This window comes from Gilbertella persicaria (assembly GCF_025201335.1).
Source record: "Gilbertella persicaria strain CBS 190.32 chromosome Unknown B0P05scaffold_37, whole genome shotgun sequence".
NCBI classification, from domain to species: Eukaryota; Fungi; Mucoromycota; class Mucoromycetes; order Mucorales; family Choanephoraceae; genus Gilbertella; species Gilbertella persicaria.
In genome coordinates this window covers 242,467-263,407 of record NW_026251998.1, presented here as the reverse complement: position 1 = coordinate 263,407, position 20,941 = coordinate 242,467, and the positions used below count along the sequence as shown (strand labels likewise).

Below are 20,941 nucleotides of genomic sequence, written 5' to 3'. Positions count from 1 at the left end.
TTTAGAGGGATTGGTAAATTCCCATCGTTTCCAGCCTTGTCTTAATCGGAACGAATAAGCACCCAACAACACAGTGTAGATAGCTGAATCAGGCGTGATCACTTGTTTATTTTGGACTTTAAGTGTTTGGCTGGAATACGGATGGGTGCGTTGGTAGGTCGATTAAAAGCACCCAGACAGTCTGTTGAAATTGCTGCAATTGACCCGTCAACAAAGATAATTCGCGTGCTGTAAAAGCGACATCGCCTTGCAAAGACTGAAGTTCTGCTAGTAAAGGACTGACTATTTTTTCAAAGCATGCCACGACATCAGGTGATTCATAATGGCTTTGACTTAAAGCTGCTCCTTTAGGATTTCTACCAGACATATAGGTAGCTCCATTGTCGCACTCTTTTTTTTATTTGAAAAAGGTTGTCGGATTTTGAATATGACGTGTGATTGCTTTTTGGGTTTCGAGTAACTAAGAAATGCAGGTACAAAGCTTTCACTTGAGTCAAGACAGTTTCTACAGCTATTTTGTATATTATTGCTTAAAGAAGAGTAGAATTTCAGGACAGACATACAAGTATTATTCAATAAATTTATAATGTTTATGACTACTTGCTCCTTCTTATGAAAAAAACAGAAATGCTTTCAGTTGTGCATTTTTCCCCCCGGCATAAAGGGAGCGCATCTTAATAGCTTGGGGGAAATCAGGAAGCCAGATAAAAATGCTGCTTATTCTTGATAAATTAGTTTTTTTTCATACTTAAGCTAGACAAGTACAAATTCAAGTTACATCTGCCGATTCATTCAGAAGACCTTTCTTGCTATTTGATTTTATAAAGAGATTCTTATGACCATTGATTTTACAAAGAAACTATTCCTGAACAATAATTAATAGAGAAGCAAACATATGAATATTTTGAAAGCTAAGCTTGTGTCTTATTATTAATGGGGTGATAGTCCATCAGGGCAATCTGATATATTAGCCTACGTTATCAAGGAGAAACTTCTTCTAGGCAAATATCACAGTTTATCTATTCTCGGCATCTTTTTATTCAATAAAAGAAGTCAGGACAAGCGAACAATGCCGAGAACTGTACCAACTTGAACAGATAAGCCTTGACAGGAACTTGAAGCCAGTCCTATACAAAGAGCTCTTGCAGTTGTGTCTTTTGTGAGAGTGATAATCCTTGTGATTTAGATTGAGAGAGCAACAAAGCATTGACTTTAAAGTCTTGTGTGTATAATCAAAGTGAAGATACATTTTTACTAAACTGAAATGATATACTTACATAGAAGAAGAGACAAAAAGAAAAAGTAGATCATTTATACTGTTAGAACAAAAAATAATCAAGAGTGTTGTTTATGTTTTCATCATCCTTAGAATCAAATCATCTTCAGTACAGAATTGACTGAATTTGTGTGAGAAGGCGTTACCAAACAGCATTGTTTTTTAAAATAATAAAATGCTTTTGCATTTTTGTCAGTTTTGTTGTAATTTGTTATGCTCATTCATGACATATACACACAAGACTTGTATTTTCGACTAGCTTTTGCTTTCACTTTCCTTTGTGTTCTTTATGACCTTTTATCCTTGAATTCATACCAAAATAGATAGAAAAATAGGTCTTTTTTATGGCTTATCCAGAAACAGCACATTTAATACCAATTGCATAAATAGTTGCTACCTTCTTTTTGTACAGGATTCTTTTTTTTTTCTCTTTTCGCTGTATCCTTTTGCAGGAAAGACACTTTAAGTGAACTGTTCACTGTGACTATTCAATTTTCTTTTCTATTAACGCTCGAAAGCTAACTTCGGATTTTATATTGGAATGATCTCATTTTCAAGAACAGTCCCTTCTTGCATTTTATCGCCCATTTCTGTGAAGACACTGCTTTCGCTATCATGTCTTCTGATAATACCATACCACAAGAAACCAATAATCTGCGTGTAAGCTTCAATACAGACAACGAACATGAATACTCCAACTATTACGCACCTCTCTCACAAAGCTACAACACGAATAGTGACATACCACCTCCACAGTCAATAGATTACACTGCTTTTCAACGGACTGTCAATACCACATCTAACCTGGATTATGGCATACCAACCAACGATATCAACGATCAATCTCGCTCTCATGATTCTGAAAAAGTAGTTGAAGTAGCACCTAATGAACGTTATGTTCGTCTCAATACACTACTGGGTAAAGGTGCTTACAAAGTGGTCTATAAAGCGATTGATCGAGAAGAGGGTTATGAGGTAGCTTGGAACACGATGCAAGCTATGCAATCTCCCAATAACAAGGACCTAGAACACGAAATACAGATTCTCAAGTCAGTACGCCATCCGAACATCATTGCATTTCATGATGCTTGGTACGGTGATAACGAATTCGTGTTTATTACTGAACTCATGACGTCGGGTACGCTTCGAGAATATATTCGTAAACTGGCTCCTTTGCCTAATCTCAAGATTATCAAGCGATGGTCTCGACAGATTCTGAAAGGTCTTGCTTATTTACATGGTCATAACCCACCTATTATTCATCGAGATATCAAGTGCGATAACATATTTATTAATGGTGCTCATGGAGAAGTCAAGATTGGTGATATGGGTACAGCAGAGATGAAGTTGGGCAAGAAATACACATTGATTGGCACACCTGAATTCATGGCACCAGAAATGTATGAGGAGCAAGGGTATAATGAAAAAGTGGATATCTATGCTTTTGGTATGTGTCTGTTGGAAATGGCTACAGGTGAATATCCTTATGGTGAATGTAAAAATGCAGCGCAAATCTATAAAAAGGTGTCTTCTGTAAGTAGAGTCTTCTTAGAACTTGAACTGATCCTATTAGGGCATTAAACCTGCTTGCTTGTCTCGAGTACAGAATCCAGAAGTACTTGGTGTGATTGACAATTGCCTTGGAAATGAACATGAACGCATGTCAGCACAAGACATTCTTGAGCATTCATTCCTAGCAGTTGAACCTGATGTTGTCTTGTTGGCTGCTGATCCAGACAACATTCACTTGACATTGCAAGTTGTCTTTAAAGGCATGGATAAACTCTCTGTCAAGTTTGATTTCAATGTCGAGACAGACACAGCTGAGGAAGTAGTACGTGAAATGATTGAAGAACAAGTTTTGCCTGAACGATACCAGCACCATATCACTAAAGAAATCAACCGCATTTTACGTGATATTGAAAAACCCTCAGAGTCAGAACAAGCAGAACAAGTGCGTCGATCTGTCTGGAGAAGGGAAAGTGATATTCGAAATGAACTGGACCGAACAAGGGAAGAGTTAAGCCATGCCACTGATCGTGTGTTAGAAGTAGAGCAGAAATGCAATGACTTTGAATCAAGAGCACAAGCAGCTGAATCAAGGTATAAAAATGCATTGCGTAGTTTAAGAGAACTGGAAGAACTCAAGACTGCTTCCAATACTGAAATGTCAGATACAATGGCAAATATGACACTGAATGGCGGCCATCCTGATGACAAAGAACGAGAGAAATTAGTGAATCATATTCTAGATGGTGAGGGAATCGACAAGATAGATAGACATTAACACTGAATAGAATACTCGGATGATACAGACATCAGTGTATTTGTGGCAGACTGTGCACAAGCATCTCATCGAGGTGCAGATAAGGCACATGAATGGGCAAGAAAACTACAGAACCAAGATATCATGACGGTGGGGGATTTGCGTGACTTGCATGATGAAGATTGGGCTGGTATTGGCTTAACTGTGTTTGCATTAAGAGCGTTAAAGAATATGCTTAAAGGTAAAAGATTAGCAGCTGCTAATCAATCCAATTCTATACAGTCACCTAATACAACTACGCCTAATACAACAACAAGTCCTACTATGTAATAAATACAATTGATTTCTTTTTTATTATTATTATTATCTATAGCGCTGCAAAAAAAAAAAAAATATAAGGGAGGGGGGGGGGGAAATATACATCTTTAATCCATCATCATAATATCATCATCATCTCTTTCAGTTAACATGACATCTCTTGCTTCAGAATGAACAATTTCACGACGTATTTCAGGTGTAATACCAGGATGGAATTTATGCTTGACAACTTCTAATAAAATATCCTTTTGTTCACTCACTAAATCACTTTTATAACGTTGGACAAACACAAGCATGGATTGATGCCAAAGAACAGGCATAACACGCTCATCGTTCATAAATCGAGCAAAATGCATCACAAGGGCATCCACCACCTTGAAGGGTAAAGCATATTTCTTGTCCAATAAGATACGGATAAACAATGAATTAGGACCTGTGTATTCCATTTCAGACAGACGCAAGACAGCAGCAGAAGAGTGCAAGACAGGAATAGAGACCTTGGCTAACACACTGCCCAAGATAGCAGCTTCCTTTAGGGTACAGTTGCCTGATTCACATAAGGGGAACAAGATACCCTTGAAGAATGCAGCTGGTTTATACAATGCTTTCTTGAGTGCCAAGTACAAATGGTAGCTCAGTTTCTTGTTTTCTTGAATATCATCACGGACACGATCCAACAAGACAAGAGCAAAGAAACGTTGAACTTGCTTGGCTTTCAAATTAGATACAAACATACGAGTAGCTTCATAAGTAGCATGAGGGGTCCATGATTCAGGGCCTGTTAAATACAAGATTTCTTCCCAATTGGGTAGAGAAGGAATAATCTTAAAAGCCTTGGGTAATTTACCAGACTTGTAGCGACTCAGCAATTGACCCACTCTGCAGATGATCATCAGTAAAGAAAAAAAAAATCCCAGAGAAATAAATAAGATACTTACTTGGTGTAGACTTCAACAACCTTAGGATTCATAGAAGGAGACAATTCATCTTCTTCTTCAATTGCTTCACGACCTTCAGCTGCATTCTTTTCATTGATCTTTTCCATAATCAAATCAGCCAATGTCTTTTTCTGTTTAGGTGCACTAGGTAAGAACTTTTCTAAAATGTCTGCATCAGCAGCATCAATTTCAAGTTCTTCATAATCTCCATATTGATCCACTTCATCAATTTCTTCTTCATCAGGATCAAAACCTAAAGGGAATTTGGCCTTATTGACAGGATCTCTTTATGAATACATCAGTATCAATATTAAGGACACATCAAACGGACTCACCTTTCTTCTTCGTCTGCTTCTTGCTTTTCAATTTGTTCTTGTTGTTCTCTAGCGATCTTCAAGATCTTCTTCGATAGTTTGGCATCCAAGTATTCCTATGTTCTTGTGTTAACCATGGTTTCTATCACAAGTGAATAAGCGGTACCTCTCCTGTTTCTTCTTCCTTGCTGTTACGATCAATAAACTTTTGACGAGGTGCTTTCTTCATGAGGGTATTTTCTGGCATATCAGCTAACTGGACATGAAGAGGATCATGTCTTTGAGCACGGGCACCTTTTCCTTTTGTTGCGTCTTTTCCCATAGTATAAGTATTGAAAAAAAAAGGATAAGTTGTCAAACAAAAAAAATAAAAATAAAAAAAAAAAGACAGAGGCTTGTGACTTGCATAAAGTGACCACTGTTTTTTTGAAGACAACTATGCTTCTCTTGAACAAAAGATATATGAGAAGCACTTAAAATAGTGTTTCAACTCTGGATAAATTTAGTTTAAAAATGAATTAACCTGAGGAATCAATCCAAAAAGTGGAACCAAATACCTTGGCTGCACTGTATTGAGAGACTTGAGCAGCAGTTAATTGTTTAGCAAAAGAGACACGAGCAGAAGATCAAGCACTGGGGCCATTGTTGCTGTATTCGGCAAAAGTCACACCAGAAGTATTGGGACTCGAGTTACTCCATTGAGACCAACCAGCAGGATTGATGTGGTTGTTGAGGGTAGAGTACATGTAGACAACATGGGCATTTTGGTTCTAGGGACGACCTAAATAACATGTGTTGATGGCTTTAGAGACAGAAGTGAAGGCAATGGAAGGGTCATAAGTAGAAGCAAGAGTGCCAGAAGGAACAGTGGCCTTGATCACACAGCTGTTAAAGTAGAAGCCGCCTGTGCTGCTGGCAGAATCACGGTTATGGGCAGTAACATAGCCTCGGAGTTAGAAGCAATGGTAGAGCCTTGGAAGTAACCAGTGCCATAACCCCAGATAAAATCAACAGAGCCTTCAATGTAACAGTTCTTGAAGTAGCCACTACCGCCACGGTTAATCAAAAAGGTATCTTGGAAACCGTAGAACTTGACATTGTAGAAACCGGCTTGAGAGCCTTCAAGGTCAAGAGCCAAGTGGGTTGTACCTTTTCGCATCACCACTTGACACCAAAAGTTATAAGAACCAATATTTGAATAGAAAAAAAGCAATACAACTGTAAATGTCTGTTTATTAGTCGATATCTGTTGAAATGAACCTCTTTTACGTTACTCATAGTGTACAATGAACTTTAAATGCAGATTTGAAGCCAATGCTTAAATAAGGTTGACTTTTTCGTCTTAGTAAGCTCGCTTCCTTTTCTTCAAAAGTACCTAGAGATGGCCTTGTTTGATTTCGGCTGGATCAGACCTATATTGGCTTATTCCAAAAAATTCTTGATCGAAAAATAAACTTCATCCAGGTGCCAAACCAATGGCACCATTCAATTCTTGGACTCGAAAGAACATGTTTTAAATGAAAAAAATAGCCTTGTTGGTAATGTAATTGTCGAGCAATAACCCATCAAAGATTGGCCTGTCTAAGCTGTGTTTTGAGCATTTCTGCCCTAGACGTCATATAAAACGTGTTAGTAATAAATCTTTCAAAGCTATTGTATGTTACTTAGGGTGCTAAGAAGCATGGAGAAGTAAAAAGATAGGTATTTTATGATGTAAATGTGGGTGTAAACAAACATAGGACATACCAGATGGCAATATGCGAAGATTAAAATGGAAGGCAACTCCAACTCTTCTTGCTGCCGCATCAAAATCGGACTTTTGTTGAGAACTGCATGAAGATGCAGTTATTCAGCTTTGATGCAGTGAAAAAAAAAAGTTGTAGATCTTTGTTTTCTGAGTCGATTGATATAGAAAAAATAATAGCTTTGGTGCCAAAATATTGAGTAAATAGACAGAAATGACTACGAGGTTTTTGGCTCATATCGTACCATTTTCATAGTACAATAAGCAAGCAAGCACGTTCGCCAAAAACTACAGCGTCAGACGCACATTCTGAGTATTTTACCTCATTGATAGCTCTATCTTTCGTCTTGTAGCGTCAAAAAGAAGACCAGAAGTTGTCAAAGTGAGCTTTTTTCGTGAATAGTACCCTTTGCTTAAAAGGCCATTTTGACCAAATTTTACAAATCACTTTTTTTTTCCAAATCAACTCTAAAGGTACCATGGATGTTAGCAAGCATTGTTTGTAGGTATTTGGAGCATTTATGCATATATAAAAGAGCGTTATGCTCCCTTTGTGTAGTTATACAGGCCTATGTGTTCGCCTGTCCCCTTTGGTATATTCAATTTATTTTTGCTTCAAGTGATATATCAAAATGATTTACATGATTTAGTGAAATCAATGCCACCTTGCGCAGAAAAGACCTAAATTAGACTTGTTCTCTTCTCTTATCAAATACTTGCAACTACAACCTTTTCAAGATCAATGTGTTTTCATAAAAATGATTATTTCTTGGAGTAGGCAAGTTGTTTTCTGTGCTAAAAGAAAGCATTTCGTCAAAAAATTATTCGGATATACTCTCTCTTTTTATAGAGATTTTTGTTGGAAACATCCCTTTAAATGAATAAAGCAACATGAATCTGACTAAATTGATCATCTTAGGGCATAAACTTTTTCATTGAGCTGGAATCTCTGTCTCTTGCTTATAAAAATTGAAACATGATCCTGTCAGAATAAGCTCCACTAAATAAACAAATAAAAAAGCATGTCATTGCTAATGTAAAAATGTCTCTTTCTCCCCTTTTTCCTTTTTTTTTTTTACTGTTGTCTCTTTAAATGCAATGCTGAATATAATTCGTTGTTTGATTAAAAGAATTTCATCCGCGGAGAGCTGTATATGCTTATGATGATATCATTGATGCATATTCTAACCTAAAAAGAACTTGATAACCCTTTGTCTTTAAAAAAGGATATACACATGTCAAACCAACAGGGACAAACCACGTACCTTAGCTTGTATCAAAACATCATATTTCTCTCAGAAGAACTTGATTTTGTGTATCGACTCAACAATTTGTATCCTCTTCATCAGCTCGAGTAAACGCCGATTTAAAAACAATCTGTGTATCATGTTGAACAAAGCCCAATAAAAAGAGCGAGAGAGAAAATCACGCAATGTCAATCACTTTCTATATAGCAGTTTATGGTCGTTTATTTCAATACATATATAAATATAAAGAGGAGAGGAAAAGCAACAATATTACATTTTTAAAAAAGAAAATCAAAATAGTACAAGTTATTTTAATGTCAAAGGTTCCATTCCGAGTTCCGGGCTTATTTGAGAATCGTCGTACATTGAAGATGATTGTGGAAGAACCATTCCGTTCCTAAACATGGGATTGACATTGTTGATCGTAGTAGAAGAATGGGTATTTGTTAATGGATGAGGATGCTGTTGTTGTCTTTGAATGTAATAGTTTCCCCCGTATGTGTTGAAACCTGTATTGTGTTGTTGTTGATGCTGCTGTTGTTGTTGTTGTTGTTGCTGTTGTTGTTGCTGTTGCATCATATCAGTCTCGTTTGAAATTGAAGGTAATTTAGAACTGTCAAAAGAGGGCCGACTATGAGTTGATGTACTTGATGTAGGAACACTTGGACTTGTATAGTCTGGGTAACCTGAAGAAGCACTTGTCATTCCCATTGTTTGGAACAATTGTTGCGAATTTGTCTCATTAGAATCCTTGACGGCATTCAACGGATGAACTGGGTTAAGTAATTGTCCAATATGAGGACTAGATGAATTGGTAGAATCATGTATGTCCAAAGCATCATTCTTGATACGTTGATCATTACCGTACATGTCAGGCATCATATGTGGATGAACAGAATGTGGAGGACGATTATCTAGATTGTTTAAATCAAAACTAGCACGATGTGGTCCAAATCGAGAAAGAGGAGGTCCGGTTGAGACAGAAGGTATGGAGTAATGGCGTGTTTGAGAAAAGGATTGGCGTACAGGTGAAAGCATAGGTGTGTTAGGTGAGGAAGTCATACTAGAGGGTGACGGTAAAGGAGGAAAGCCATTGTTGTTGGTACTACTCGTTGTACTAGTGTTCGTCGTAGCGGTAGCAGCAGTATGGTTGCTTTGATGATTACTGTTGCTATTATAAATCGAAGGTATGGGTTGGTTGCCATAATAAAAGCTGTTGTTGCTAGTCATTTTGTTTTCGTCCATGTCCATTCTTTGTCCAAAAGAAGAATACATCAAATTCTGTTGGGGGTTGCTCATATCAGGTCGACCAATGTTGGAGAAATTGTTAGCAGGAGGAGGTTGATAATTGTTATGAGTACGAAGCGACCCCATAGACATACTACGAAATGGATGAATACGTCTGTCAGCTAAACACAGTGAATCAGTATCAACATAAAGACATAGATAAAACTTACTTGCATAAGGACTCGACATCGATTCTACAGGACTAATAGAACTTGTCAATCCTCCCGCCATACTGGCCTCATTATGATCAAAAGAGGGTTCCACCATGGGAGGAATTCTAAAGTTTTGTTTGACAAGCAAGTCAGGAGAGATTTCCAAGCTAGCCAACTCGGGCACAGAGGAAGGAGTACGAAGCTTATTGTTGATGATATCACTAGGAAGGTAGTATGAAATCAAGTGTTGAGCTACACCGTTGACAATGATGGACATGGTCTTTTTTATGAGACCATCTTTACGAAAGCGGTAAGAATCAGAGAGACTGCCGACCAGCCGGCGCTCACGGTTGCGATCTGCCGACATACCAGATGCGACATTCAAAGCTGTTTGATCTGCGCTGTAGCTACGTTGTCTTGAGTCATTTGATGCGCTGGAAATAGACAGTTTCTTCTCTCCTGGAGTACGCTTGTCAAGTTCACGGTAAATCAAAAAGTTACCGAGAATACGAGAGGGACTCCATACAAGACCATCAGTCCATCTTTTGATACCTAAACATGTCAAATTTGTATTAGTATCTAGCGTTTAAATCCCCCTTATGCCATCAAATTGGCATTCAGATGGTTGTTTCTGATTTATGGTACCGCCACAACGCCCGAAGAAATTCTCCTCCTTATCTTTTCTCTCCGCTTTACACTCACACACAAACGTATATATTTATATACACGCACACAAACACATCTAGACACACATGTACACACGCACGCAAGAAATAAAAATAGTGTTGAATTCATTTACCTGATTCTCTTTCATCAAAGACAAAGACTGAACCAGATCGTATCATGCGTCGTTCTTTTTCTTGAAGTCTTCTACAAACTCTGGGTATCAAACCTCTTCTACAACCCTCAAAAATAAGCAAAACATCTTGAGTTGTTTCAATATAGCCGTGAAAGGTTTCTGCCATGTTGTTTAAGGTGTCTTTTTCTCTTTTTTTTTATGCTATATAAAACAAAAAATATAAATACAAAAGAAAAAAAATGAAAAGCAAACCTTTGTTTGCTTCTTTTAACTTTCGAAAAGAAAAAAAAATCAAAAAAGAAAAAAGAATTAGAAAAGTCAAATACAAAACAGAGAAAGGAAAAGAAGAAAAACCAAGAAAACTAAAATAAAAAAGAAAATTATGGTGGTTGTACACACATAAAATAAAATAAATGTCGGTACAATTTAATTCCGTAAAGAGAGAAAAAAAGAGGGAAAAGCACAGGCAATCTTTGTGATTTACTTTTGTCTTGTTTCTTTTTACTTTTTGATTTCTATAAAACTTAAACTTTAAAAAAAAGATGTAAGGGAAATAATCTTCTTTATAATTTTTTTTGCCTAAACTCAACTGGACGCAGGGGTTAGTCGCGGGGGAATTGATACAAACAAATGGAGTTTGAAACTATCGACCTAAATCAATTTGATAGTAAAAACACTGGTGCATATTTCAGAATTATTATGACATGATATATACGTGTATATATATATATATGTGTGTGTGTGTGTGTGTGTGTGTGTATGTGTGTATGTTTATCCTCGAATTGAGCATTAGTAAGCTGTCATTCTTATCTCATGTCATAGCTGGTGCGACTCTAAAGAGATTGCAACAAGCATCCCTTATTTTAATACAAATGTCGCACAGACCATGTACAGTCAGGCTTATGGAAATTGGCGTTTTCTAAAAAATAATTGGCCGAAAGTCAGAAAAAAATCAATCGGATTTTAAAAAATAAATGTCATAAGGTTAACTAAATTGGCCGAAGAATTGCAGATGTTTTGGCGGTTTTTTTTGTTTTTTGTTTATAAAAATATAACTACATTCTTTTATGAAGATGGACAAGAAAACCTTTTCAATGAACATGGAGAAAAAGTTTGCAATCCAAAAGAAGATGTTTTAACACAAATTGACGATCCCAATATAGTTCTTGAAACAATAACCAATCGAGAAACTTACTTGAGTGCTAAACGCCCCGAAAAAGCTACTGGTGAACCATCAGTTACGAAGCCGTTGAAATCTAGTAATTTGATTAAATCAACCAAGTCATACAGTATTTATAGTGATACGACCAGAGAATCGTTTATCGACCGTATGCTTGAGCAACCGCAAGAGCGTGGCTTAGTGACTAAAGTTGCAAGAGAACTCAACGTGAAGTACCGTACTGTACTGAATTGGTGGCACATTTATGAAGAAACGGAAAGGGTGCCGTATAAAAATAGTGAAAAAAACAGTGGTCCAAAAAGCTCATTTACAACTGCAGCATAACGAGTACATTACCAAGCTACTTGACAACGACCCTCAGATATTTGCGGACGATATGATAAGTAACTTGACTGAACAATTCGAAGGCTTCACCATTTCAAAATCGCAAATGAACAACCATTTACGTAATACTATGCTTATCATTGTAAAAAAGCCATATTTTGAACCTGAAGTTAGAAACTCAGTAGAGAATCTCCAGACACGATTCGAATGGTTTATGAAATGGAAAGATTCTGATCTGGATTTTACAAAAAATTGTATTTTTATAGATGAAGCCGGTTTCCATATCAACATGAGACTCAATTGGGCCAGATCGAAAAGTGGAAAAAAGGCCATCGTAAAGCAACCACAAACCAGAGCACCAACACATACAATCATTGGTGCCATTCACTCCTCTAGCATTATTCACGTTGCTATCAGAAAACCACCACCAAAAAAAGAAATTGAGGCTGCTAAAAAAAAGAGCACTAACTGAAATTAGTGGAGAGAATACAGAGGTTAACGACGATTCTGCTGATAATAATTCAGTAAAAAAAGGTACAACAACTGCTCACTTCGTTAAGTTTATGAACGAAGTTATTGCTGTACTGGATGCCGAAGAAGCTTTTAAAGGAAGTTATATAGTTCTAGATAATGCTTCTATTCATAAGTCTAAGCCGATGATAAGAAAGATTGAAAGTAAGGGTTACAGAGTAATGTATCTGCCTCCCTACTCGCCTGAATTGAACCCTATTGAACAGTTTTGGGCAATAGTTAAAGGGAAGATGAAGCGTGACAGACTAATGAATGAAGAAAATCTGTCCAGTAGAATTACTGATGCTTGTAATGATATACTCATCAGTGACCTTAATGATTTCTGTAATCATTCTAAGCGCCAAATTGTTAATTGTTATAATAAGACACCTTTCTAATATACAGCCAAAGGGCAGTTTTTTTTTTTTTTTTTTTTTTTTTTTTTTTTTTTTTTTTTTTTTGATATTTGGAAAAGGTTGTGAACCGGGTTCAGTAAAAAATGAACCGCGTTCAGTAAAACCGCGTTCAGTAAAGTCATAGAAGATCAATAAAAATATGCAAATTTTGAATAAGATGATGTATTTGGTATGAATAAAACTCGGCTAGTACATAAATATCTGCCAAACTTGATGATAAATATAGGACGACAGTTGAGTATTTAGACTTTTCTGGATCTTTGGACTGGTTTTGATCTACAATCAAAAGACGATAAAATTGTTGGATCACTCAGAACGGCCTCTCTCTTGAATTCGTGGAATTCGTTGTCATAAATTAATTTGTCAATGAGAACTGTCTTCAATTTCTTATGAGTACTAGCAAAGATGTGTTAGAAGCGTGACTAAAGCTGGTTTGTCTGTATGCAATTTAACTTGAAAAAATTTTGTAGATCACCAACATTGGTAGACAGTCCTGCGAAATCGATTGCTACAAGGCAAATGTCTGTTACTGATGAATTGATATACGAAATCATGGCTAAGAAAAACATCAGTATCAGTGTTGTTGTTGATAATCATTCACATGTTAACAAATACATTGAGTGTCTCCTTTTACACCTATCAAATCAGTGAGCAAATCAGGGTTGACATTCATGTCTCTTGAGGCGATATTGGCGGCGGCCGAACAAGACCATGACACAAAGACCGTGTCACATAAAGATCTTTCTTTTAAGCACTGCACCATGCTATTCAAAAGCCTTTTTCTGTTTTCTTCATCATTGCGACCAGTAGACTTCCTAGCATATCCAATGATGGTGCATCCTTGCTTTTTTAGAGAGCTTATGTGGTTTTGATAGCGCGGAATAGAAGTAGTGATGGATTTCACAACACCCTCTAACAGTAGAGAATAAATAATGGTATTTCTAAGAAATTCAAATAGTATATTACCTCTAAATTCATTCTTCGTCACACAAAGTCTCCTATAGCGCTTATCCAATCCTCTACTCCTCTTCCTAGTAAATGGCACACCCATAAAGCTAACTTTTCTTTTCGAACACCAAGTTGCAAACGCTATTTCAGACTTCTTGCTCATGCATTCAGTTTTCGAAATAACTGACTCATATATTTCTTTGTTTTCAACTTCTTGAAGGCAATAGACAGCTTCATTCTAGGTCGAAAGAAATTTCTCGCAAGAATTTCTTGAGACCGTCAGAACAAAATAGGAAATGTTATTATGCTGATCCAGAGAAAAATTTATCAGAAGCATCAAAGTATTGGTCCGGTGGGTCCGAAAGAATCGTCGAAGTAAAGTCAACCTGTGTCATCTGATTTCGTTGATAGTGGTTTTCGAAAGTAGCAGACGAGGCCCAGTTACCGAGAGTAACAATGTGGTCTTTAGGAATCCCAAGATCTAAAGCCCGAGAAGACGCCATAGCCCGAATAGAGACATTAGGTTCAGATGTACATCGTTTAATAAAATCCCTGTGTAGCCAGGTCGAAATAGTTGAAGAAGACAGGGACTGATGGATGAGGTGAGATTTCACAAAGAGTTGGGAACCAGAAGGACGAGCCGCCAACACAGGATGGTCCCGCAGAAACTTGAAGCATTGCACTGGGCAGAGTTCAAAGTCGGACGCATGAGGGTAGACTGTGAAAGGCTTGATGATACGTCTTTTGCCACGAGTTTCTTTAGGTGCAACCACAGTAAAGGTGAGACATCCATTGTCCGTGATGGAACATGAGCTGTAAGGAATTCGTTCCAGGTCTGAAGGGCGAAGGAGAGCCGACATTGCCAATAAGAAAGCCAATTTCTGTAGGAGCAGCTTGATAGGAGTTGTCGTTCGTGAAACGATGGATCGAGCATAGGCTAACGCTGGAGAGACATCGATGGTGGGTCGATGGATGGAAACAGGGGGTTCTTATCTAAGCCTGGATTCTATGTAAGAGCTGACTTCTTCACTTTCTCGAATAACTTTTGGGTTATTATGAAGATGCGAAACTGCTGCTCTTACTGTTTTTAGAGTCGAAGCTTGTAAATTATGATCAGTGCGCATATCCGCCAAAAAGTTGACCATATCCGTGGGAGTAAACACCGTAATGGAAATATTATGACGGATAGCCCATTCCAGGAATCTAAGTTGATTCTTGCGGTAACTTAGATTGGTACCAGTGGGAGCTAACTTCTGAGAAAATAAGTCCTCAACCGCTTGTGCGTTGAGATTCTTATCCATCAATTGTTGCCTGAAAGTCGCCACACGGAGAGCATCCAATTCTGTAGTTGTAATGGGTGAGGAGTCCTGGGAGAAGTCGTTTGCACCGCTTGTGGTGGAAGTAGCCAAGGGGAATCGAGAGCCATCCGCTGAAGAAGGAGAAATCAAAGAGCACTGGGCCAGTAAGGTACCACCAGAGTCACTATTGGAAGATGTTACTGCCTGATTTTGTTCAGGACTCGCGTTATCAGATTCCATGGGGGATTGGCATATGGGTGAGGAAACTGAGTCCATGGTATGGACAGCGCATCCGTATGCAATGCGTCTGGGTCCGGCATCCACGATACGTACTTTGGTAACAGCTTGGTTGTCCTGTCCGCAAATAGATCGATTGAAAACGGGCCCCGTGTCAGTTGGAGTTGTTGGAATATATACGGCTTGATCATCCATTGGTTCTTGAAGTATTGACGTTGTGATGATCTGACATTAAATAAGTCTTCAATTACATACTATAATATATCATAATCAATTTACATCAGAAATAGACATAAAAGAACCTCTTGTACTGAATAAGACAATGCATCTTCTAATAGATCAAGACTTATAACCGAAATCCATAATTTACATTATTTAATTAATTTAAAGTAGTCTATGATAATAGAGACTCAGTCATTTGCATGAATTCTACTACTACTTACTCCGACATCTCTTCATGTATAAATATGCTAGAATAATTTATAGTCAAAAAGAACAACAATAAAATTGCATAAAACAGTCTCAAAGTATCTACCTTTGTCTCTATATCATCTTATTATATAACTCTATTATCAAAATATCACACGTAGTGAGGGCGAGTGCCGAAGGAATGAAGAGGTGGAACCGCAGTATTTTCTTCTGACTGCATAGGCATAGCAGTGTCATCCGCTGACTGCATAGGTGTAGGTACAGAAGCCGTTTGAATCCGAGCTTGAAGTGATGCAAATTGTTGTTGTAAAGCTAAAAGTTGTTCTTCGATAGTTGACATCAGGAAGGTTGTAGTTACGTTAAAAGTAAGCTGGTAATGACCGAGCGAAAAAGAAGATTAATGATTTAGATAGAAAATTTATTGTCTTTTATATATCCTTTGAATTCGCTTAAAATAAAGTTTAAAGAAGATTCTAGCATAATAACATTTTCTATTTTGTTCTGACGGTCTCAAGAAATTCTTGCGAGAAATTTCTTTCGACCTAGAATGAAGCTGTCTATTGCCTTCAAGAAGTTGAAAACAAAGAAATATATGAGTCAGTTATTTCGAAAACTGAATGCATGAGCAAGAAGTCTGAAATAGCGTTTGCAACTTGGTGTTCGAAAAGAAAAGTTAGCTTTATGGGTGTGCCATTTACTAGGAAGAGGAGTAGAGGATTGGATAAGCGCTATAGGAGACTTTGTGTGACGAAGAATGAATTTAGAGGTAATATACTATTTGAATTTCTTAGAAATACCATTATTTATTCTCTACTGTTAGAGGGTGTTGTGAAATCCATCACTACTTCTATTCCGCGCTATCAAAACCACATAAGCTCTCTAAAAAAGCAAGGATGCACCATCATTGGATATGCTAGGAAGTCTACTGGTCGCAATGATGAAGAAAACAGAAAAAGGCTTTTGAATAGCATGGTGCAGTGCTTAAAAGAAAGATCTTTATGTGACACGGTCTTTGTGTCATGGTCTTGTTCGGCCGCCGCCAATATCGCCTCAAGAGACATGAATGTCAACCCTGATTTGCTCACTGATTTGATAGGTGTAAAAGGAGACACTCAATGTATTTGTTAACATGTGAATGATTATCAACAACAACACTGATACTGATGTTTTTCTTAGCCATGATTTCGTATATCAATTCATCAGTAACAGACATTTGCCTTGTAGCAATCGATTTCGCAGGACTGTCTACCAATGTTGGTGATCTACAAAATTTTTTCAAGTTAAATTGCATACAGACAAACCAGCTTTAGTCACGCTTCTAACACATCTTTGCTAGTACTCATAAGAAATTGAAGACAGTTCTCATTGACAAATTAATTTATGACAACGAATTCCACGAATTCAAGAGAGAGGCCGTTCTGAGTGATCCAACAATTTTATCGTCTTTTGATTGTAGATCAAAACCAGTCCAAAGATCCAGAAAAGTCTAAATACTCAACTGTCGTCCTATATTTATCATCAAGTTTGGCAGATATTTATGTACTAGCCGAGTTTTATTCATACCAAATACATCATCTTATTCAAAATTTGCATATTTTTATTGATCTTCTATGACTTTACTGAACGCGGTTTTACTGAACGCGGTTCATTTTTTACTGAACCCGGTTCACAACCTTTTCCAAATATCAAAAAAAAAAAAAAAAAAAAAAAAAAAAAAAAAAAAAAAAAAAAAACTGCCCTTTGGCGTTGGAACGACTGTATATTAGAAAGGTGTCTTATTATAACAATTAACAATTTGGCGCTTAGAATGATTACAGAAATCATTAAGGTCACTGATGAGTATATCATTACAAGCATCAGTAATTCTACTGGACAGATTTTCTTCATTCATTAGTCTGTCACGCTTCATCTTCCCTTTAACTATTGCCCAAAACTGTTCAATAGGGTTCAATTCAGGCGAGTAGGGAGGCAGATACATTACTCTGTAACCCTTACTTTCAATCTTTCTTATCATCGGCTTAGACTTATGAATAGAAGCATTATCTAGAACTATATAACTTCCTTTAAAAGCTTCTTCGGCATCCAGTACAGCAATAACTTCGTTCATAAACTTAACGAAGTGAGCAGTTGTTGTACCTTTTTTTACTGAATTATTATCAGCAGAATCGTCGTTAACCTCTGTATTCTCTCCACTAATTTCAGTTAGTGCTCTTTTTTTTAGCAGCCTCAATTTCTTTTTTTGGTGGTGGTTTTCTGATAGCAACGTGAATAATGCTAGAGGAGTGAATGGCACCAATGATTGTATGTGTTGGTGCTCTGGTTTGTGGTTGCTTTACGATGGCCTTTTTTCCACTTTTCGATCTGGCCCAATTGAGTCTCATGTTGATATGGAAACCGGCTTCATCTATAAAAATACAATTTTTTGTAAAATCCAGATCAGAATCTTTCCATTTCATAAACCATTCGAATCGTGTCTGGAGATTCTCTACTGAGTTTCTAACTTCAGGTTCAAAATATGGCTTTTTTACAATGATAAGCATAGTATTACGTAAATGGTTGTTCATTTGCGATTTTGAAATGGTGAAGCCTTCGAATTGTTCAGTCAAGTTACTTATCATATCGTCCGCAAATATCTGAGGGTCGTTGTCAAGTAGCTTGGTAATGTACTCGTTATGCTGCAGTTGTAAATGAGCTTTTTGGACCACTGTTTTTTTCACTATTTTTATACGGCACCCTTTCCGTTTCTTCATAAATGTGCCACCAATTCAGTACAGTACGGTACTTCACGTTGAGTTCTCTTGCAACTTTAGTCACTAAGCCACGCTCTTGCGGTTGCTCAAGCATACGGTCGATAAACGATTCTCTGGTCGTATCACTATAAATACTGTATGACTTGGTTGATTTAATCAAATTACTAGATTTCAACGGCTTCGTAACTGATGGTTCACCAGTAGCTTTTTCGGGGCGTTTAGCACTCAAGTAAGTTTCTCGATTGGTTATTGTTTCAAGAACTATATTGGGATCGTCAATTTGTGTTAAAACATCTTCTTTTGGATTGCAAACTTTTTCTCCATGTTCATTGAAAAGGTTTTCTTGTCCATCTTCATAAAAGAATGTAGTTATATTTTTATAAACAAAAAACAAAAAAAACCGCCAAAACATCTGCAATTCTTCGGCCAATTTAGTTAACCTTATGACATTTATTTTTTAAAATCCGATTGATTTTTTTCTGACTTTCGGCCAATTATTTTTTAGAAAACGCCAATTTCCATAAGCCTGACTGTATGATCAGATGGATTTCTACATTTTTTGGATATGCAAAAAACGAGAGCGTTACTTTATTTAAAATACAAATTTATGTTATAAAAAGATACAGTAATTAAGAGAAGGGAGGAAAATAGTTGTCTATATATTATACATTTTACATCATACCACCCATACCACCCATACCGGGCATACCACCCATAGCGGGGGCAGCAGGAGGTTGAGGAGCATCAACAATCATACATTCTGTGGTAGTCAAGAGAGAAGCTACACCAGAGGCATCAAGCAAGGCAGTACGAACAACCTTGGTAGGATCAATGATACCGCGTTCAAGCATATCAACATATTCGTTGGTAGAGGCATCATAACCAAAGTTGGGGTTACCAGACTTATCTTCCAAGATCTTGCCAGCAACAACAGATCCTTCACCACCAGCATTGTCAACGATGGTTCTACAGGGACGTTGAATGGCTTGACGAATGATGTTGATACCGAGTTGTTGATCAAAGTTGGCACCCTTGACATTTTCAAGAGAGTTGGCAGCCTTCAATAAGGCAACACCACCACCAGGAACAATACCCTCTTCAACAGCAGCACGGGTAGCACAAAGAGCATCGTCGAAACGATCCTTCTTTTCACCGACTTCAACTTCAGAAGCACCACCGACACGAATGACAGCAACACCACCAGAAAGCTTAGCAAGACGTTCTTGAAGCTTTTCCTTTTCGTATTCAGAAGTAGAAGCGTCTTCAATGGCACCACGAATTTGCTCACAACGTTGAGCAATGGCGTCCTTGGAACCAGCACCGTTCAAGATGACAGTGTCTTCCTTGGTGATAGTCACGGAACCAGTAGTACCAAAGAGTTCAGGAGATGCCTTGTCTAACTTGATATCAAGTTCATCAGAGAAGACAGTAGAGTGAGTGAGGACACCGAGATCACCCAAGATAGATTTACGATTGTCACCGAAACCAGGAGCCTTGACAGCAGCAACTTGGAGTTGACCACGGAGCTTGTTCAAGATACAAGCAGCAAGGGCTTCACCATCCAAATCTTCAGCAACGATCAAAAGAGGACGACGTTGAGTGGCAGCAGTTTCGAGAGCAGGCAAGATATCTTGAAGCAAGGAGATCTTCTTTTCAGACAACAAGATCAAAGGCTTTTCGAATTCGACCTTTTGAGTCTTTGTGTCAGTGATGAAGTAAGGGGAAATGAAACCACGGTCGAAGCGCATACCCTCAGTGACTTCCAATTCATCATCAATTGTCTTACCGGCCTTTACAGTAATGACACCTTCCTTGCCAACACGTTCCATAGCTTGAGCAATCATGTCACCAACATGCTTGTCACCGTTAGCAGAGATAGTGGCAACCTAAAACATACATAATAAGTCATTCCATTACATTTCCTTTTTATGATTCTTACCTGAGCAATTTCAGCAGAAGTAGTGATAACCTTACTGTGAGTCTTCAAGAAATCAAGAACATGGTCAACAGCGAGTTGAGAACCACGACGAAGATCCAAGGGATTACAGCCAGCAGCAACGTTCTTGACACCTTCAGTGAATATGGCACGAGCCAAGACAGTAGCAGTAGTGGTACCATCACCAGCAAGTTCGTTTGTCTTGTTGGCAACATCTTGAACAAGTCTATAGAATCATTAATTATTTTTCTCACGATCAAATTGACATTACCTAGCACCCAAGTTTTCAAACTTGTCTTCTAAAACAATAGACTTGGCAACAGTGACACCATCCTTGGTGATCTTGGGGGAACCATAGGGTTGTTCAATAAGAACATTGCGACCCTTAGGACCAAGAGTGACAGCAACAGCTTTGGCAAGGACATCGACACCCTTCAAAAGACCAGCGCGACCTTCAACACCAAATTTGATTTCCTTGTGTGTAGAGTAGAGACGGTTAAGGATACCAGTAGCGCTACGAGAGCGAGTAGTTTGAAGTGCCTTGGCAGCAAGTCTGTTCATTGGAAAATATA

At 37.7% G+C, this 20,941-nt stretch overlaps 9 protein-coding genes across 9 annotated transcripts; 2 read left to right on the top strand and 7 right to left on the bottom strand.

Moving 5' to 3' along the window:
* Positions 1–1,891: 1,891 nt before the first annotated feature.
* On the top strand, positions 1,892–3,563 carry B0P05DRAFT_475707 (kinase-like domain-containing protein; the record flags this gene model as incomplete). The annotated part of the gene is made up of 2 exons (XM_051574856.1): positions 1,892–2,809; positions 2,850–3,563. The coding sequence occupies 2 exons, from the start codon at positions 1,892–1,894 to the stop codon at positions 3,561–3,563; spliced, it is 1,632 nt and encodes a 543-aa protein (XP_051432274.1).
* Positions 3,564–3,914: 351 nt separating this feature from the next.
* On the bottom strand, positions 3,915–5,456 carry B0P05DRAFT_553310 (Bystin-domain-containing protein). The gene is made up of 4 exons (XM_051579557.1): positions 5,279–5,456; positions 5,134–5,228; positions 4,799–5,083; positions 3,915–4,739 (listed from the first exon to the last, which is right to left on the bottom strand). The coding sequence occupies exons 1-4, from the start codon at positions 5,432–5,434 to the stop codon at positions 3,968–3,970; spliced, it is 1,308 nt and encodes a 435-aa protein (XP_051432273.1). The 5' UTR covers positions 5,435–5,456; the 3' UTR covers positions 3,915–3,967.
* A 109-nt stretch (positions 5,457–5,565) lies between these two features.
* On the bottom strand, positions 5,566–6,477 carry B0P05DRAFT_553309 (uncharacterized protein). Its single transcript, XM_051579556.1, has one exon. The coding sequence runs from the start codon at positions 6,269–6,271 to the stop codon at positions 5,990–5,992; it is 282 nt and encodes a 93-aa protein (XP_051432271.1). The 5' UTR covers positions 6,272–6,477; the 3' UTR covers positions 5,566–5,989.
* Positions 5,631–5,858, bottom strand: B0P05DRAFT_589779 (uncharacterized protein; the record flags this gene model as incomplete). Its single annotated transcript, XM_051582756.1, has 2 exons — positions 5,631–5,692; positions 5,747–5,858. 2 exons carry the CDS (start codon positions 5,856–5,858, stop codon positions 5,631–5,633), a joined length of 174 nt encoding a protein of 57 aa, XP_051432272.1.
* A 1,780-nt stretch (positions 6,478–8,257) lies between the features above and the next one.
* B0P05DRAFT_553306 (Gti1/Pac2 family-domain-containing protein) lies at positions 8,258–10,692 on the bottom strand. Its single transcript, XM_051579555.1, has 4 exons — positions 10,594–10,692; positions 10,342–10,542; positions 9,561–10,094; positions 8,258–9,512 (listed from the first exon to the last, which is right to left on the bottom strand). Exons 2-4 carry the CDS (start codon positions 10,505–10,507, stop codon positions 8,410–8,412), a joined length of 1,803 nt encoding a protein of 600 aa, XP_051432270.1. The 5' UTR covers positions 10,508–10,542; positions 10,594–10,692; the 3' UTR covers positions 8,258–8,409.
* Positions 10,693–12,954: 2,262 nt separating this feature from the next.
* B0P05DRAFT_208143 (uncharacterized protein) lies at positions 12,955–14,030 on the bottom strand. The gene is made up of 4 exons (XM_051573227.1): positions 13,738–14,030; positions 13,387–13,681; positions 13,225–13,327; positions 12,955–13,167 (listed from the first exon to the last, which is right to left on the bottom strand). Exons 1-4 carry the CDS (start codon positions 13,747–13,749, stop codon positions 13,014–13,016), a joined length of 564 nt encoding a protein of 187 aa, XP_051432269.1. The 5' UTR covers positions 13,750–14,030; the 3' UTR covers positions 12,955–13,013.
* On the bottom strand, positions 14,022–16,023 carry B0P05DRAFT_589775 (uncharacterized protein; the record flags this gene model as incomplete). Its single annotated transcript, XM_051582755.1, has 3 exons — positions 14,022–14,707; positions 14,750–15,479; positions 15,841–16,023. 3 exons carry the CDS (start codon positions 16,021–16,023, stop codon positions 14,022–14,024), a joined length of 1,599 nt encoding a protein of 532 aa, XP_051432268.1.
* A 629-nt stretch (positions 16,024–16,652) lies between these two features.
* On the top strand, positions 16,653–17,173 carry B0P05DRAFT_475591 (uncharacterized protein; the record flags this gene model as incomplete). Its single annotated transcript, XM_051574850.1, has 3 exons — positions 16,653–16,800; positions 16,860–16,962; positions 17,140–17,173. The coding sequence occupies 3 exons, from the start codon at positions 16,653–16,655 to the stop codon at positions 17,171–17,173; spliced, it is 285 nt and encodes a 94-aa protein (XP_051432267.1).
* Positions 17,174–19,104: 1,931 nt separating this feature from the next.
* On the bottom strand, positions 19,105–20,319 carry B0P05DRAFT_553291 (chaperonin Cpn60/TCP-1 family; the record flags this gene model as incomplete). The annotated part of the gene is made up of 1 exon (XM_051579554.1): positions 19,105–20,319. A coding segment is annotated over one exon (1,215 nt), but the record flags the coding sequence as incomplete, so codon positions are not given.
* Between the last annotated feature and the right edge of the window lie 622 nt (positions 20,320–20,941).

What these genes read in the sequence shown, in the direction of transcription:
- B0P05DRAFT_553310 (XM_051579557.1), bottom strand. Translation starts at nt 5,434, where the DNA reads ATGGGAAAAGACGCAACAAAAGGAAAAGGTGCCCGTGCTCAAAGACAT. An exon ending in AGGAAGAAGAAACAGGAGAG is followed by an intron (nt 5,229 to 5,278) that starts GTACCGCTTATT and finishes ACAAGAACATAG; the next exon opens with GAATACTTGGATGCCAAACT. An exon ending in GTTGTTGAAGTCTACACCAA is followed by an intron (nt 4,740 to 4,798) that starts GTAAGTATCTTA and finishes GATCATCTGCAG; the next exon opens with AGTGGGTCAATTGCTGAGTC.
- B0P05DRAFT_553309 (XM_051579556.1), bottom strand. Translation starts at nt 6,271, where the DNA reads ATGCGAAAAGGTACAACCCACTTGGCTCTTGACCTTGAAGGCTCTCAA.
- B0P05DRAFT_553306 (XM_051579555.1), bottom strand. Translation starts at nt 10,507, where the DNA reads ATGGCAGAAACCTTTCACGGCTATATTGAAACAACTCAAGATGTTTTG. An exon ending in CTTTGATGAAAGAGAATCAG is followed by an intron (nt 10,095 to 10,341) that starts GTAAATGAATTC and finishes TGACATGTTTAG; the next exon opens with GTATCAAAAGATGGACTGAT. An exon ending in GATGTCGAGTCCTTATGCAA is followed by an intron (nt 9,513 to 9,560) that starts GTAAGTTTTATC and finishes CACTGTGTTTAG; the next exon opens with CTGACAGACGTATTCATCCA.
- B0P05DRAFT_208143 (XM_051573227.1), bottom strand. An exon ending in TGTAAAAGGAGACACTCAAT is followed by an intron (nt 13,328 to 13,386) that starts GTATTTGTTAAC and finishes TGTTTTTCTTAG; the next exon opens with CCATGATTTCGTATATCAAT. An exon ending in GATCTACAAAATTTTTTCAA is followed by an intron (nt 13,168 to 13,224) that starts GTTAAATTGCAT and finishes CATCTTTGCTAG; the next exon opens with TACTCATAAGAAATTGAAGA.